Source organism: Patagioenas fasciata, chromosome 2, assembly GCF_037038585.1.
Source record: "Patagioenas fasciata isolate bPatFas1 chromosome 2, bPatFas1.hap1, whole genome shotgun sequence".
Classification (NCBI taxonomy): Eukaryota; Metazoa; Chordata; class Aves; order Columbiformes; family Columbidae; genus Patagioenas; species Patagioenas fasciata.
In genome coordinates this window covers 46,592,866-46,610,177 of record NC_092521.1, presented here as the reverse complement: position 1 = coordinate 46,610,177, position 17,312 = coordinate 46,592,866, and the positions used below count along the sequence as shown (strand labels likewise).

At 41.2% G+C, this 17,312-nt stretch overlaps 1 protein-coding gene across 4 annotated transcripts in view; it reads right to left on the bottom strand.

Moving 5' to 3' along the window:
- The window catches only part of KLHL14 (kelch like family member 14), a 66,857-nt gene that overhangs the window by 6,307 nt on the left and 43,238 nt on the right, over window positions 1–17,312 (bottom strand). For all 4 annotated transcript variants that reach the window (XM_071804158.1, XM_065832388.2, XM_065832389.2 and 1 more), the window contains exons 4-6: window positions 10,965–11,054; window positions 6,397–6,475; window positions 8–198 (exon numbers count right to left, since the gene is read on the bottom strand). In XM_071804158.1, coding sequence (XP_071660259.1) covers window positions 8–198; window positions 6,397–6,475; window positions 10,965–11,054 — 360 coding nt within the window. The remainder of the gene's footprint in view (window positions 1–7; window positions 199–6,396; window positions 6,476–10,964; window positions 11,055–17,312) is intronic.

The window sequence follows — 17,312 nt, the reverse complement described above, 5'->3', positions numbered from 1 at the left end:
TACTGGCCTGAAATATAAATTTTGCCATTGTGAACGGCTCCTGCATGAGCTGCCAAAGGTTGTGGTAATGCCGACACGTAACGCCACTCGTTTGTCTCCAGATTGTAGCACTCCACGCTGGACAAGTAGCCAGTTTCGTTTCTTCCACCGATTACATACAAGTTCTTGTCAAGGCGACAGGCATAGAAACTGGCTCTCCTGAAGCACAGGGCAGAACAAAACAAAAAGAAGCCAACAACAAACCAATTAGCCACGTCAACCTTGTTTCTTCCCTCTGCAGCTGACTCCCTGAACTAAGATAGTGGCTCCTTCAAACGCTGCTTTGGAGAGAAGTAACCAGGAGCCTCACATGCTCACAGCTATCCCAGAGACTGTGGCTGCTTTGCTGATCCAATGCTCGTTCCACATCAGATGAATACTTAGTTTTTTGGTGTCAAAATAATTAAGCACACATGATTCTGGAAGAAAATACCCTTTCTCGAAGCTGTTTGTTGCTTTTTCACACCCGTGAAAGATAAAAAGGTGCTCATTAATGTTTGGGGCATTACCTTGTAAGGGATATAACAACTCAGTAAGACAAAGTGAAAAATGAGGTAGATAATGTAACAATAATAAATTATCTTGACATTCACTTTCTTTATGGTCCTTCAAGGGTCATTGTTCCCAATTTACTAAGAGAACCACATCATCAAAATTTTTCTTCAATTATCATTTTTTTCTTCTTTCTGCAGTACTGCAAATAGAACAACTTTCCTTATGCTAGGCACAATATTGTATTTCCACCCTTTAACTCAAAAGAGGTCTGTCTCCATCCAACTAGCTCCGAGAAAAATTTTAGCCACCTGTTTGCTTTCACATGCAACTCAGGTATGCAGGAAAGTATTTTTTCTGGTCAGGACTGCTAAGCAGTACCTTCTTTGTACCTCCAAATATGACGGTAAGTGTCTGCTGCTGAAGTAAAAGTAGATGGTTTTGAGAGACCCTGTTTGGTGTAATCTACTTGCAGAGAAAGCTCCCCAGATTATTCAGCAGCAGGAAGGTTTGCTAGGGTAGAGGCCTTTCATTTTAAGCTGCAAGGATATGAGAAAGAAAATTGCGAGCCAGGCTAGGATGAAGACTTGTACAAAATGTTGAATGAGGATAATTGTCAGTCCCAAACCGCAAATTTTCTCCTGGGTGAAAGTGGAGCGGTATGCGGGCCCAGAGACAAGCAGGCAAGGTGAGGCAGAGCAAGGTCTACCTCTGATAGCTCCTGTAAAGCTGGCACGCTGGAGTGTGGCTGCAGCTTGCCAAACCCCCTCCGTGGCTGACACAATGTGCTCCAGTTCCTGGCCAGGGACCTGAATCTGAATCTGGGAGCAGCTGCATGTTGCGCTCCTCAATTGCACAGTAAATCCTGGGAACTTGATGGTCACCTGCACCCTAAGGGCTCAATCTTACAGAGTGCTGCAAGGCATCTGGGATGAGTGGCAGTCCAAGTATAGAACACAACACCCTGCAGTGAACAGCTCTGGCATGTCCCAACTCTTGTTCAGGCTTCCCTATTGTCACCCTGTGACCAGGTGAGCTAGCAAAGCCTTGTGTGCGATGTCTCCAACCTGCCACCTCGCCAGGCACACATTCAGGAGCATTTCCTTCAGTGAAGGACCAAATAAGATCTCTGCCCTTTACCCAGCTGCTGATTTTCACCAATCTGTACTATGCTTTAACATTTTGGAGAAATTTCCTCTTTGTTAAACATGGCTGAGATTGGCTGGTGGTTCGTAAGTTGGAGGAGAGGTAAGGCAGACACAAAGACATGGCCGTGGAAATGGCAGGGCTGGGCATTCGGGGAGCAGACCTGACACAATGCTGCCTCTTTCTGGCTTTGCGTTTTGGATTTGGTGCATGCCTGACAGGACTCCTCCCCCGGCTGGAGAGGAGCTGTGTCACTGAGCACCTCCTGCCTACCTCTTGGCCTTCACCTTGCCTGCACATGGCCAACTTGGATGGCACAGGACAGCACCCCTTGTTGAGCAGCAGCACTGGCACAGGGGTAGGGCTACCAAAAGAAATGATGCAAACAGGAGGACAGGAATGCTGCTAAGTGCCTTCAGCTCAGCTGATGAATTAAATAAGATCATTTAATTTATCTGTCAATGGGCAGATAGAAGCTGATGGCATTTATTGCTCTGCATGGTCGGGCAGCAAATTGTGCATCTATGTTTTTAGCCTGATTTTCTATGGAAACAAAGCTTATTTGATTACGCTGTATGTGTATCCATGTCTGCCTGCGTGTTGTCTCCTCAACAACAACCGTCTGGCTGATTTCACTCTAATTTGACAGAGGGTGTAGGTGTTAGAAGCAATCAAGTGTCTATACGCTTCCTGAGAGTATGTGACAGGCCAGAAGCAAGACAGCCCGTAGTGGCCCCAAAAATCGGAAAAGCTGCAGAGGTCACATCTTATGAAACATCAGAGACCCTGCATGGACAGGCACACATTCTCTGACCCTTCTGTGTCCAGCAGCCACAAGGCACAAACCAGCAGGCATCAATATTGGGGGCGTTCCCATGTTCACTCATCTGTCCTTGTGCATCACTGACAAACCCATTAACAAACTGCTCTCAGTGTGTTTTTTTCAGTTCAGGTTTAAAAAACAGAGGTAGGTACAACTTGCAGGCTTTACTATTTCAAGTAGGATTTCATCGACATTATTCTGTACATGTACTCCTGGTTTCATCCACACAGTGTCACTATAAGGAGCAAAAATGAAAGTGTCAGCATGCTTCACTCTTCTGCTTGGATGGGAATATTCACTCAGTTGCTCCTGTCACATGTATTTTAAGCTTTTTGGTTTTTTACTTTTCAATGATACAGTGTGCAAGGGGCATGCTGTTAAGTGATGACTCTTAAAACTGCTGTAAAATATGATTCAGATTAAAATATAATACAACCATCTTTGCACGACAGTTTTCCTCACAAAACTGGGAAGAGACTATCTATTCTAATAAGATAAATGGAATCCACCTCAGGATCTGAATATGAAAAAGACTACAATTATTTTGTGGTTTTCTTCGGGACTGCAAGTACTTGACATTCACTGGTCTCTGAAATGCTTTCCCTTCACACCCCTTTACTCAATAATCAACCCAACTAACTACTCATAAGTATACACACATAAAATGGAAGAATTTCTGATTTCCACAGATGATGAATTTCTGCCCTGAAACAAGAAATACAACTAACAGTTGGAGGTTTAAACCTACCAGTGTTATTGCTGATCATTGCAATATCTGGACATGATTTCAGAGTCACTGTTAGAATTAATGCTTTGCTTTTTAAAAAATAAAGTCATATTAGTCAGGGTTAAAACTACTATTATTTCAAATACTAAAATAAAATGTGATATTGTTTCATGTCTTTCTCTGTGGCTCCTTTTCTCCAATCACTCAGCCTCACCTGCTCACTTCCACCTGTGCTATGCCTTATTTTTTTACTGGTCTTGAAGCAAAATCTTTCCATTCAGGATGTAAGAAAAAGGATGTTTTAAGTGTTACTATATTCTACACACGTCATCCCGCTCTGGGCTGAGCTGGCAAGATGCAACAGTACTCCGACTGAGGTGTCCAGCTCATTCCACAAATTCAGACATGTCCACTGCAAAACTCACTCCTTCGCCAGATCTAGTCTAACAGAACTGCTCTCCAAAAAGCATCCCATTGTTATTGTACCATCAGGCAGATGTGTATTTCAAAAGCTGAGGAGTCATTTGCTGCTTCTCTAAACAACACACACCTGGAAATAGTACATACTTTTTGAAAGCATGTGTTTTTGAGATGTTCTTCAAATGAAAATAAACCAAACTTGGCTTTAAAGAAAAAATGCGCTGATGGCTCTGAGTCCGTAATGGGATTAGACTTTTCTTTATAGCTCATACAGTAAAATCAATCAGATATGGATTTTAGCATATGAGATAAAAGTTTACTCATCAAATATTTCATACAGATTTTCAACTTCAGAATATACTGTCTGTGAATGAGACCCACATTTACCTGGCAGCCATTTCAAAGGAGCTATTATAGTCTATCCAGCCAATTATTTTCAGACTAAAATTCCTAAGCAGGTTTTGACTTGATGGACCATAATGACTCAGAAAAACCCATTAAATAGTCTGTCTTGTCAATGATGCCTGCATTATGCCAGCAGAGACAGGGCATGACCCTGTACTCCTAGGGGAAAAAAAATAGCATGCTGACTTTAATGGGAACTTTATCTGACTAAAGGAGCTGTAAAAGGACACTGCACAAAAACTCTCTCTTGTTTGTATGATCATCTAAAAACTGGGCCAGATCATACCTCTAAAGATTGCAACAACTCTGAAGAAATCATGAAGGATGAGTAAATAAACTATTAAAAACATTTTAGAAAGTCATTGGAAAATTCCTGTTTTCCAACAATAGCCCAAATACTTAGGAGCCTTTAGAGAAAAATAATGGGTAAGCCCATGAGTTACATATCCTGAACAAAAGAGGTGACAATTAACATTGTCATATTAAAGCCCCTTGCAGAAGGAATGATGTATGAGTTATTTAAATTGCATTTTAAATAACACTGTAAGGAGCTGGGATGCTAATGCATCGCGGTTTATTAACAGGCAGTTGCTAAACCATCACAATGTCCAGTAGAGTTTCTGACTCGTGGCTGAAGGTGGCAGCTTCCACCAGAGCACAAGGCAAGTCACATTCAGCACCTGTGATTATAAACTCATTTTCTAGTGAAACACAATTGGACATTTTGGAGGTGCAAAAACTCCTACTGTCTGCTTTCTCCAACCCTCAACTACCTACTTCTGCCTTCTGAGGTTTGTCAGCCAAATCAACCCAACCGTTCAGCCAGCCACATATGCCCGTCAAGAGTTTCGCTTGCAGATACCCAGAGGGCCTAATTAGGACACAGATTAGGCTCCAAAGAAGAGCTTCAGGCTCTGTACAACCGCTAGTCAGCCTCCCGGTTCACTGAGGATGACCTGCACAGCGACGCTCAATCTCAGGCACAGCTCCTCTCTCCCCCGTGCCAACACCTGCGCTGGTGGTGACTCAGTCCAGGGAGCTGAACCAAAGGGAAAGGCGACCTTTTGTTTTAAGGTAAATAACCCAGTCGTAGGGTCATCACACAGTGCTGGCAGGAGGGAGGAAGGTAGAAGCCAGAGATTATGACGAATTGTGAACCTCTTCTTACCTCTATTTATATTGCTAATTTTATCGGTTTGCTCAGCTCCAACAGGGAACCTCCTCAGATCCGCTCCACTTGTGCTTTTTCATGCAGTGGTACAATGCAGCATTTTTGGGTGACAGGCATTACACATGGGCCTGCACACGGACTCAGGTCAATCAAACTGAACCCTTGACAAAAGCCCTTCAAAAACCCTGCAGACTGACATTTTACCTCTGGAAATCTGAAAAGATGGCCATATTTCCATGTATCTCATAATATACACCTTGAACTGCAAAGTCGCACCGAGTTCAATATACGACTGCCAGACACCTGAGCACTGGCGCAGCCAACAGAAAAAGATCTGTAATGCTGACAGAACAGGGAATGAGGAAAGTGTCTTGGGAAGACCTTGTGATATCTCTTGTACATTGGATCCATGAGAAGATGGGTGTCAAACTGAAAGATGGACATTGAATGCTCTTTCATGAAACATTGTAAAATTGTATCTCACGCCTTTGAGATTTTCCTTATGAAACGTGCATAATTCAGTTCAGATTTGGGGCACATTTTTCCTGTCAGGGTAGGACTTGGAGTCCAGAGTTAAGTTTACACCATCTTTATGGGTCATTGCGCAAGTCCACACGTACCTCTGTACTTCGGTATACAGTAAGATTAAAACGTGTGCTTTTCTAGTATACATTGACGGACAGCAACCTCACTCAAAGACCACCTAGGATTAAGAGTACTCTGACAAGGTGAATCATGTTGAGGAGAACTTTTCATGGCTGGCATGGTGAAACAGGATGGAGGCAACATGTGAAGATTTCAGTTCCCTGTAAGACATCTGACTGTAATTACTGCTTGTTTACTGCAAGCTCATCATGACACTTCAGTCAGGAGATATGACAGGACACTACGGAGACTTCAGAAAAATCCTTCAGACCGTACTCAGGCAACCAGTAATTGCACGAAGTCCATGGTTATTTTGCATGAGTTAGCACTGCAGGATTTGGCATTTGGAGTTTTGAATTTGGGAAGTTTAAAAAAATTGGGAGACAAATGGGATGCAACTGCATGCTGCAGTTTTATCTCAGTATTTTCAACGCTTCTGTATGCCTCCTTACTCCCAGAACTAAGCCAAACTTCAGCTGCTCCTAGGATGATAAAACATATATTGAAAAACACATAGCAGGTTTTTACCTCTCTTGCATGGGTGGAAGTTGTATCCAGCTGTTAAACCTGGGATCGTATCGGCTAACAAAGTTTGTACTGTGTTTCCCTGTAAAGATAGATTATTTTGACACTCAGCTGTTTGTTTCATGTATTTAACATCATGATTGTAATATGTATTACATATACTTTACAAGTTGACAGCTTTTATGAAGGGTTCACCCTTTTACAACAATGTATGATTACACTATGTGTACAGTAATAACTCAACAAATGGGGCACTGCAAGGTTTGAATTAGCAATTGCTAGCAGTAGAAGCAGATAGAGATTATTCTTGCTCTCTGTAATAAGATCTTGAAAATGTGTATTTAAATTTACTTATAGATGCTGTGGTACTTTCACAGCCACAATAAATCACAGCACTAAACAAAATTACTGCCCAAAAGAGGGCATCCCCGCAGTATTTTTATTACTAGAGTATTTTGTGTCAGGTAAAAGAATCAAAGGGAGAACATGTGCTTTTCTTCTCCTCACATCATCTCTGTGTGGAACACGGCAAAAAAACACCTTGTGCAAATAACCAGGAGCTGCATAAGCCATCAGCATGGGGTATGCAGTGTTTGCACTAAATGGTTTATTCTACCGTGTACTTTCAGTGTTAAGTTAGAAGGAATTACACATGTGCATCGAAGGGGGAATACACTCTTAGATTTATTCCAAGTGTGTTAGCTAAAATAAGAAACATGAGCAACATACACCAGCTAACTAGCTTATCCCTGCTGTCAAGCCCAAGGACTGTATTCATGTCTTCACGATATTAAGATTTCACCTTATTTTACATGCAGATTGACATCAAAGCAAGAAAATTGAAGCAAGAAGAGTGTATGGCAATTTCCTGCAACACCTGAGACTTCAACAGATGAGGATCTCGGAAACAGAAACCTTTGTTTATGTATGTGTGACTAAAAAATTGAATTAGAAGCTTCACAAGCCAGCAGAATAACCCAACTGTGTATGTCACAGTTCTATAAATGGTCACTGGGTATTCTACAAGGCAGATATTTTTGCATCGGAAAAGCCTCTGCAGGATTGGCTTACTTTCTTGTTTCTTTCCACACTTACTTCAGCATGTGTAAACAGACCATCAAGATTGTAGGGAAGAATAACGACACAGCTAGAATTTGTATTCGTAGTAATTTAAGATCATGTTCTACAAGGAAACATGAGAAAGAAACCAGGTTGACCACTCCGTCTGGAAGCAAACTCGTTCCCTTGCTATGTTATAAGCATGTTCCATATGAGGAGGGTAAAGTAGAAGACTGATGAGTAACGCAACATTCCCTTCAAATGCAGCGCGATGCCTAGTAAGGACCAAAGGTCTGTATGCTGAACACCACTCAAATGCATCCCAAGACATAGGATGATATCCCCATATGCTAAGGGCAACTGGTCATTTTGCCACTGGGTTTAGTAAAGCAAGGCTTTGCTCTTGGTCCCTATCCGAATTACTTTAGTCTATGCAGACAATCTAGTAAAAGAAGCATTGACAGCTATAGATTCAATAAACAGTGAAAGCAGTAACAGCAGGCATCTGACCATCACTGTTCAGGATATTTATTATTCTATTTCTGTTACAAAAAGCAGAACTTCAAACCAATATACGTATTGATCATAAGGCTGGACTTCTAGTAGGAGGTTTTAATGCTGCTGTATTCACTACATCTTTCAGAGTTACTGGGGACTTCAGTGGTCACTGGTTATATAGCAGCTTTTTAATTATCTTATAGAAACATCTGATTTGGGGACCTTGGCCTCCTAACACGACATGTGTCACACACATATTCACTACAAATATCACATTCATAGATGATTGTATAGCATAGGGTAGAGAGAGATGGTTTAGTGACCCTAGAGTGGGAATACAAGATACAATCTGGTCACTTCACAGGAAGGAAGATGAAATCAGACTAGAATAGTCCCAAATAAGAGCCACTATGGTGGCAGGAGGAACAGAAAGTTTATCTTATGGCAAGAGACAAAGAACTTGGCTTGTTGTATCATGGAAAACAAAAGTTAAAAGGGGATAGGAGTGCCGTCTGTAATACATCACAGGAACAAATCTCCAGGAGGGGAAAAACTATTAAGCTAAAGGACAACTTTTGCATGAGAACAAGGTGATTCAAACAGTCAAAGAATACATTTTACTGGAAATTAGAATAAGGCTCCTAGTCATTTAAAGCAATTGGATTCTGTAACAGCTTTCCAACAGGAGCAGTAGGGGCTAAAAATCCAACTGCTTTTTGAAAGGTGCTTAGAAAATGTACCAAATGGGACTATATGATGCCTGTGAAGGCAAGAAAAGGACTAAATGACCTACTTAAGCTTCCTGGTGCAACTGGTGTGACTCCAGTTTAATTTTGGAATTCAGTTTGCAAGACAACTGTATCTATTATTTTGTCTTGCTCACCAGTGGGGAGGTTTACCCACATTAGGCACCCGCCAGAATGTCGAAACTCTAACAAGTGATTCGAAATCAGGATTAGCACATCAGGACAATGGGACAAAAAGAGGCAGATGCTGCTGCTCTCTGCTCTCTACAGGAAGGTCTCTGCAGCCATGCCAAAAGGCAAAGGGCTCTGACAGTTATGAAGGTTGGTTTTAATCCATGTCTGTGTTCTGCAGCCTGCTCTCATCAGCATTTACTCATGCAAGGATCTCTTGTGACTGGAAAGACATAGCCATAGGAGGATGTAAAAAGAGAAAAAAAAATGTATCCCGTGCTCTCTAGATGATCGGGAAGACACAGGAGTAGCACGGAGGGTACATGGGCACTCCTCAGTGTCCATCCAGTTTCTCCAGAACCTGCAGGCCTGATGGCTGAAGAAATGCATGGTGCTTCTCCCATTGCCCTCATCTCAAAGATAATTCTGTTCACTGGAAAAACACCTGGCACATTCTCATTCAAATCAAAAGCCCTGTAATGCTCTGGGCAAGAGAGTTCCAGCTAGGTCCATAGGAAGTCCCTTTGGTACTATGAGGATGGCAGACAAGTGGGTATGTGCGAGCAGTTCCCATGTAGTTGCACGTTCAGACCACATCAGTTTCAAGAAAGAACTAGCCCGGTAATAGCACAGGATGCAGGTTATGATTTTCAAGTCCCTTTTTTGTGACAAATAAGATCCACTTCTTTTTTGGGCAAGTTTGTAAAGAGATCAGTATCAGCAATGCTCCAACCTCTTTTATTCCTGTCTCCTCTATAGACAAATCACAGCTCTGGTATTCATAGAACAAGGAAGCTGCTAGATGTCTGATGGTAATGTCTTCAGCTCAGAAGTTGATGCAGGTGACCTCAGAACGAAGGTACTATCCATCTCACACTTGTGCTCGACTCCTGTCTCAGACGCAGGATATGTACCTGTTCTTACGTCTCTCCATCATCTTGCAACTCAGTGTCCACATCCTCAAATTGTGGGTAATTATACTTATTTTTTTCTTTCTTCCTTCATGTGACATGGCTATTTAATTATAAACTGTCTGGAACAAGGTCTGCCTCTTATTATCCATATGCCTACCACCAAGCACAACAGGGGCCCTCAGTTGTTGGATGTGGCTGCTGCTCCTAATAATAATTGTCGTTAATGATACCACGCTATCTCCTGTTCAATATAAAGGAGATCCAACAATAGAAGTGAAGGGCTCTTCTCCCAAGACATTTAGTGATATTTTTAACTACAGCGGAAATATGCTTATAGGGTGGACTAGCTTGTTTGTCTCAGGTTTTAGGAAGTGAACAGATGTAACAATTTTCTATAATTTGGTTTAGTGCAGATGCTGAAATGGGGCATTCACAATAAAATATATGCAGTATATGTAATTTCAGCTGGATCCTCTGGTGTTTTAAAGTAAAAATGTGTACCTGCAAGCTGTTTTATGGTTTCTCAGTCATAATTATCTCTGTTACACAGACTGCTACAACTACAACTCTTTCTTCGTGTGCAAGCTTTTTAACAATGTCTTGACAATTTTGTGAATTTTGCAAGGCATGGTATTCTCTTTTTGCTTTGCTCAGAAGCCTGTTAAATTGTTTAATTTCTCTTTGCGGTAAATTTATGAAGTAATCAAATCAAAGAAGGTAGCAGCAGATAATCTATACAAGAAGCTCCTGCACAAGACTTAAAAAAGGACTGGTTTAAGAATCTCAGAGTCTAGATAATTAACACATTAACAACTTTAGCTGCGAGTATCTGGTTTGACAATAGATAGGAAGCATTCATCTACTGCAATTGCATTATTATATTATGACTGGAAGGAGACTGGAAATGAAGGTTAAAATTCTTAACAGCTGCTGCCTGGTGCATGCACTTGAAAGAGTCTGTTCTGCTGCCTGTGGCATTTCTCAAGGGATGTGGGAGCTGATGAATGACGGAGATGCTAATGCTAAAGTAACAGATATTTATCGCATCAATATCTAGAAGTAGCCTTTACTGGGTTCAAAAATTAGGCTGAGGGTCCTCAAAATCCCTTGCTAATGACTACATCAGCTGACCTGATGGACAGATGAGGAAGGCTGATGCTGCCTTTTAATATTCTGTACATACCATTAGGGTTCCACTGGTCTTCTCCTCCCAGCACAAACAAGAAGTTTTCCACTTCCACAACGCAGTGATGGGCACTGTTATATGGCATAACTGCAAGCAAAGCAAGAATTCTTTGTCAGCTCAGGACACTGATCCCATCAGGTATTTCCAAAGGTACAAAATACAGCACTGGGATTACATCTGTATGAAACAATAGGGGAATGCATCACCCCAAGCATGTCTGTCCACTGAATTAGCAGCAGACAAAGCCCCTTACTAGCAATCTTAACATTACACAATCTTACAAATAATTGAGGAAAAAAGTTGGAACTCTGGTCCCTCAGTGACCCCCCCGACCTGCCCGACTGCCATATATGCTGCCCTAAAAACAACTTGTAAAAAGGAGTGAAGTTGCCTGATATTTCCCTGAAAATAAGCAGATGCTAGGAATCCAAATATGCTAGGCGACATTAAAACAACCCTCAGCCCAGCTTTGTTCTGCTGGTAATGTTTCCACAAGAAGAGTCAGTGTGTTCAGTAGCTTTCTATTACACAGCAATGAACAAGCTGCATTTCCATACAGTTTTAAGTTTTTAAATTAAGGTCCTGCTGATTTAATGCCTTTTCCAAATGTATACGCTTAATTTCCTGTACAATGTCATTAGCAGCACAATCACACATTTTCTATTCATCTAATCAGGAAGCCCTTTGTTAACAAAGATCAAAACTGTGGCATTAGATTTGCAATATCCCTTTTCTTTGGAGGTGTCGCGTTTACTGTGGACCAACTACAGTCACAATAATCTATTTTTTTCAAATTTCTATCCTCTGCTGCAAATGTTAAGAGAAAAAAATAAAGGCGCTTATATGTATAATATGCACATATAATTGTGGTGTGCCATACAGCACTGTTGTGATATTATATGGTAAGTGTAAACTTACACAGCATTAGTTATCATGCCACATAAAGTAGTTTTGGCCCAGTGATACCAGCAGGAAAAATGATGTCCTTGTTCAGCTCATCATATGGGCACCTTAAATCTAGGTGAGGACAAATGGGGAGGTGATGTGCATGTACAGGCAGGGAACTTATTGCTTGACACGGATCAACAGAGCACTTAGGAAACCAGTGCAGTGGGAAATCAATATGACTCAGGGCCAGCTCTTACTTGGTGCTCTTTTGCCAATGCCAAAAAAAAAAAAAAAAAAAAAAAGGCAGCCTATCTCACACTTGGATTATTTTGGGTGATATATCTCTCATTTCATTTGTTTTATTATCTTTTATTTTTCTCAGAATGCAGTTGTGCAGTATAGCATATGCAAATAATAATAAGAAGAAATATGCGCAGCTTTGTTATTTAGGACACATTTTCTTAGAGATCAAGTGGGTTCATTTAAGCTTCTTACTGAAGTTTTTGCCAAGGCAATGATGAATAAGTAAGGTACATTTTTAGTTTCTGGTAAAGGTCGAATATAATTTTCATAGTCTGTGCTCTTACAAGTCACGTAAGTGAAGCAGCTCTTAAATTGGGCAGCCTGGTACACTGAAAGTTCATTAATTAAGGTTATTTGTTACTACTATGCTTTCTATAACTGGTAAGTAATCCTATACTAGGCACTGCATAAGATTTTATACTATCTACAGATTCCTACAGTGGGATGAAAGAATGAAAATATTTTTGTTTTCTTCCTAGCCCCCATATCATATTTATATCATGCTTCAATATCAGATATTTTCCCATTTTAAAATTATATCTCCCTCAAAAACACAGTACCTTCCTTGATTTTGTGGATACTTGTAACACACAATGAATTTGTCTCTCCCATGGGAAACTTGCTGTCTTCCTTAGATATTTTTGGGAGCCCTCCTCTCCAGAAGGATCAGTCCACAGAGGCTTCAATTCTTATCTCACCCAATGCTCTGTTATGGTTTAAAATTAAGTCCAAGGCATTGGTTGTACTCACAGCCAGGCTCTTCCTTTGGTCAGCCTGGAGAGAGCTGGCATTTATCAGAACTGTACATGCATGTTTTTCACATGTTTTCATTTTTACAAACAGTTTTGTTTATTTATCCTCTATATTGACACAAACACGGCCAGTAGAGGAAGAAATTATGTTTTAAGCTTTTCTGCTGTTCCCATGCATATAAACTATGCAGAAAGACTTCCTCACTTAGGATGATAATTAAACCTTGAAAACTAAGGGCTTAATCCTGGCTCCTACTTAACTTGATGGCAACATTCCCACTGATAGGGGATTGGGCCCAAATGACTCAAAATACCATCCGTAACTCACGGGAAAGCTAAAGGGAAGCTTGCCTTAGAAAGGAGGGTAGTATTTGGGCTTCAAAAGGAAAGGTGACTGCAATAAAACACTGCAGACCTTTACTATGACCTTTATTTCTCACAGAGCTTTAGGAAAAAACTGTTCTTGGTCTCATGAATCTGCCCAGGGGGTTGGAGGGTGATAGACAAAACAGGAAGGACGGAGCAACATTGTGGACATCGAAGAGAGTTTTGTCACTGAAATAATGAAATCATCAACATATCAGTCCTTCTTCCCAATCATTTTCAGGGTCCCTCAGAGTTGTAAGAGATCCACAATGGGAACGAACCATTTTTTTACTGCTGTAAAACACCTCTTGAAAGCACCAGAAAACTTGTGCCGTAAACCGTAATTCTTTATGAACACACAGCCATACAAGACATAACTTTTCACAGACATAGTCAAAATTACATGGCAATGAGTATGCTAAATTCAGCCTCTGGAAGAAACAGCCTTCTCAAACTCACTGGGCTTGCCAAGGTGTATCAGGAAGAATTTGGCCCATCACACAGTCTGGCCAAGCTGCTGCTTTCATTAATTTTGTATGAGCCTTTGTCTGCTGTTTTCCTTTAATAACGTGAAAATCCCATCTTCTCATTTTTCGGTTTCAACCCAGTGGAACACCTGCCTGCCCCGCAAAAAGGGTATTTGAAGAGAAGTTTGTACGCCACGCTCAAACACAGCCCGGTGTGAGTTTTTAGCGTGTCAGTCAGTGAGTTAGAGGGAAAGGGTAAGGAGAAGCTAATCAGGATGAAATGAGATTAAAGGCTGTCTAATTTTACAGCAACTGTGATCCATCAGCCACTGTGAAAGTGACAGTGGAAATGAATGATGGAGACAGACAGGTGGGGCTGTACATTTCACTGATTTATCCTCAAATGCACTGGGCCTTATTTTATTGAGTGAACATGACCGCATTTATCATGACTGTCATCTAAACCCACTTCCCTCCATTTAAAAAGGTCACTTTACTAGGAGGGAGTAGGATAGAGGCACTTTCAAAACAGATTTAAAATTTAATAACACATGTTTATAAAACCCTGTGCAAGAATTTTCAACTTTATTAAAGACCAATTTAAAAGGAAAGAGAAAAGACTATTAAAAAGAGGAGAAGACAGAAAAAAAGCCGTGGTCATCTGAGAAACATGCTTAGGCACCATGGCAATAGGTGCCAGCGAATTATAGGAGGCAGACAGATATAAACAGGCTAGTCGGAGAGTGCAGAAACCACCCCCTGAAGCCCCTGCCCTTCACACACACCTCCAAGGCTTTGGGGGTCCATAGTTAACAAGCTTGTGTTTCCCTGGAACAAAAGCACAAAGGAGTCCGAGCAGTTCTACAGAGGACAACATCCCCACCAGCCCCCTGCCCATGTAATTTACCTAAGATTGGTAGCAGACCCTCGGTAAGGAGGAAAGCAATTTCTCAGGTACAGATATGTAACATGCAGAGATTTCTAGGTCAAAACCAAACAGGTGATTTATCCTTGAGAATGATCTGGAAGGCAGTGGAGTCCAAGACTGCTGTTGTTTGCTAAGAAATACTTCATCACACAAACACCAGTGACATTGCGCAGGAGGTGACACTCGGGGACGTTCTTCAGACGCAGATGCAGGTGGAAGACACAGTAGCACTCTACGTATCAGGATAGCTGTCCCAGGCAAAAAATCCTCACATATGCCATACCTTAGTTAATAAAAGGTACCACATAATGTTCTGGGACCTACTTTCAAAAGCTGAGCCTACAGCTTACAAACATTCATGAAACAAAACATTCTCAACCGTGAAGCCTATGAGGTCAGCCAGATGCAATGATGCTCTAAAGACATCTCCAACTTTCATATGAGGGTGACAATGACACATCTCACTCACCTAACAAACAATAGTGTGTGCTGTTTGTCTTACCCTGTGTTTTGCTTAGTTTCTGCCAACATTTGCACATTTAGGAAACAGCATCTGGTTGTTTTCCAACATTAATCAAGGGGTCATCAGCTCTTCCTTCTTACAACCCACCTTCCCCTGTCTATCGTCACTTCACCACTAACTGGCAGGGAAAAAGGGGGAACAGGAATGACATTTCTCAAGACAGAAGGAAGGATGAGCTGTGGTCCCAGGAGATCTGAAAGCTGTGATACAGCCCATAGCCATGCCTCTGATGTGCTAAAAACTCCTTTCAGAAATTGCACTTGATTCTTCTACTCAAAGTTAAAAAAAAAAAATCCACAGATTTTTCACTGCCCTGAACCATTCAGCTGCTTGGGATGCAGGAGTTACCATGAAGAAAGCCAAGAAATCTCTGCCTCAGGTATGGCACAGCTTGAGCATAGCCCCTCCAAGACTCAGTATGCACCCAGAAGTTGTGCTTATCATCTCTAATGACCTGTGCAGATGACGCAAGAGAAGAGTGTGTTTCCAGAACAAAGATGTCATTACCAGAGGACATACGGAGTCAATAATGACCTTCCACAGCCTAACCTGTTGGCTACGTAACATGCAACTACTGATAACTTGAGAAATGGCGATTTTCACGTCTCTCTAGTGGGCAGAGTAATGTAAGAAGATGTCTCTTTCCAGTACTGGAGGCACCTGCAAACTCACTTTAGGAGACTGTGATTTGCTCATGGCAGAGACACAATATTCATTTCATTCCCAACTGTCTCCCCAAAATGCTGGCCAGACCCCAGCTGGTCCTGTTATTTGCTGAGAACAGAATATCAGATAATGCTCACCTTTCTTTGGTTCATACATCATTTGCAGGAAGACTAGGTGCTTATTACTCTATGTTACTTGTTATTTCTAACCAAGGAGGTTACATAAATAAATGCTAGGATTCCTCTGTGAATTGCTCACTTCAATTGTTTGTTATTTAATAGCTGTGGGGAAAGACTGACCACAGGAAGTATGAAATTCTAGCCTTGGTGAACATGGTGTAGGTTTTGCCATTGACTTTAAAGGCATCAGGTTTTAAACCACTGGGATTTTCTGCTCAAAAGATAATGAAAAAAATTCAGAAGAGGAGAATAATCAACAGTATAAGGCAAATACTTATGGCCAAACTGCACCCCTCACCTCAAACTAAAGCAAATATATGTGAAGTATTTTTTCTAGTAACACACCGATGCCAATCTTGTGTCTGAGCTCTGGTCAGTGGGTAAAGCCTGGGACAATCCAACAGCAGTCACCATAAACAGAAAATCCTAAAATGATCAGCATGAAGCACTGCACCTCAAAGTCACATTTGAGAACAAATAACTGGTATAAGCTCTGGTCCAGTAGCACTGCAGAGAACTTCATCAGCTCAGCTATAATCTTCACCGCCTCTTTATTCCTGTGCCAGTCGTGTGGCACCTCCATCCAAGTAATCACGGGTAGGATGGGCATAGGGCAGCTGAGTTCATCTAGGACACAGCCCCTCCATGAACTGAGGCTGCAGGATAGAAAAGCTAAAACGCTACCCCAAACCTACCTTCAAGTCAAGACAACATAAGCACTAAGAGTTATCTGAGCAGATGAAAGTTCTTGGAATCACTCACAACATAGTGAATGGTATTTCATATAATTAAGATATTTCATATTAATTAAGATATTTCATGTTATGAAGATATTTCTTATTAATGAAAATATCAATATTTTTATTCAAATGTCAGGAGTTATTCTTTTGATACACTCTCTGGAATAATGCCAGACAGACTTTTTCAGCGGGGTTCTCAGTTTAATTGTTTTAATGGGCCAAATTTTTCACACGTTAGCATCTGAAATAAGACACTTAAATTCATGCTGATGCACCAGATCAGGCAAACTTAGCATCAGGAATAGCTGGCATGGTTGACTTCGCCCTGAAATAAATTGTTTTGAAGTTACTTGGATGCAAGTTCTCGGTACAGACCTGTCTGCTTCCATGGATGAAGTTCATGCTATGGCAAAAGGTTCTACTGGGTTTTCAGCAACACATACATTTGCCTGTTTGCAAGAACAAATTTTACCCATGTATTTTCAAAGCTGCACGCAGCCATTTGGATTTCATTTGAATAATAAAATAAAGCT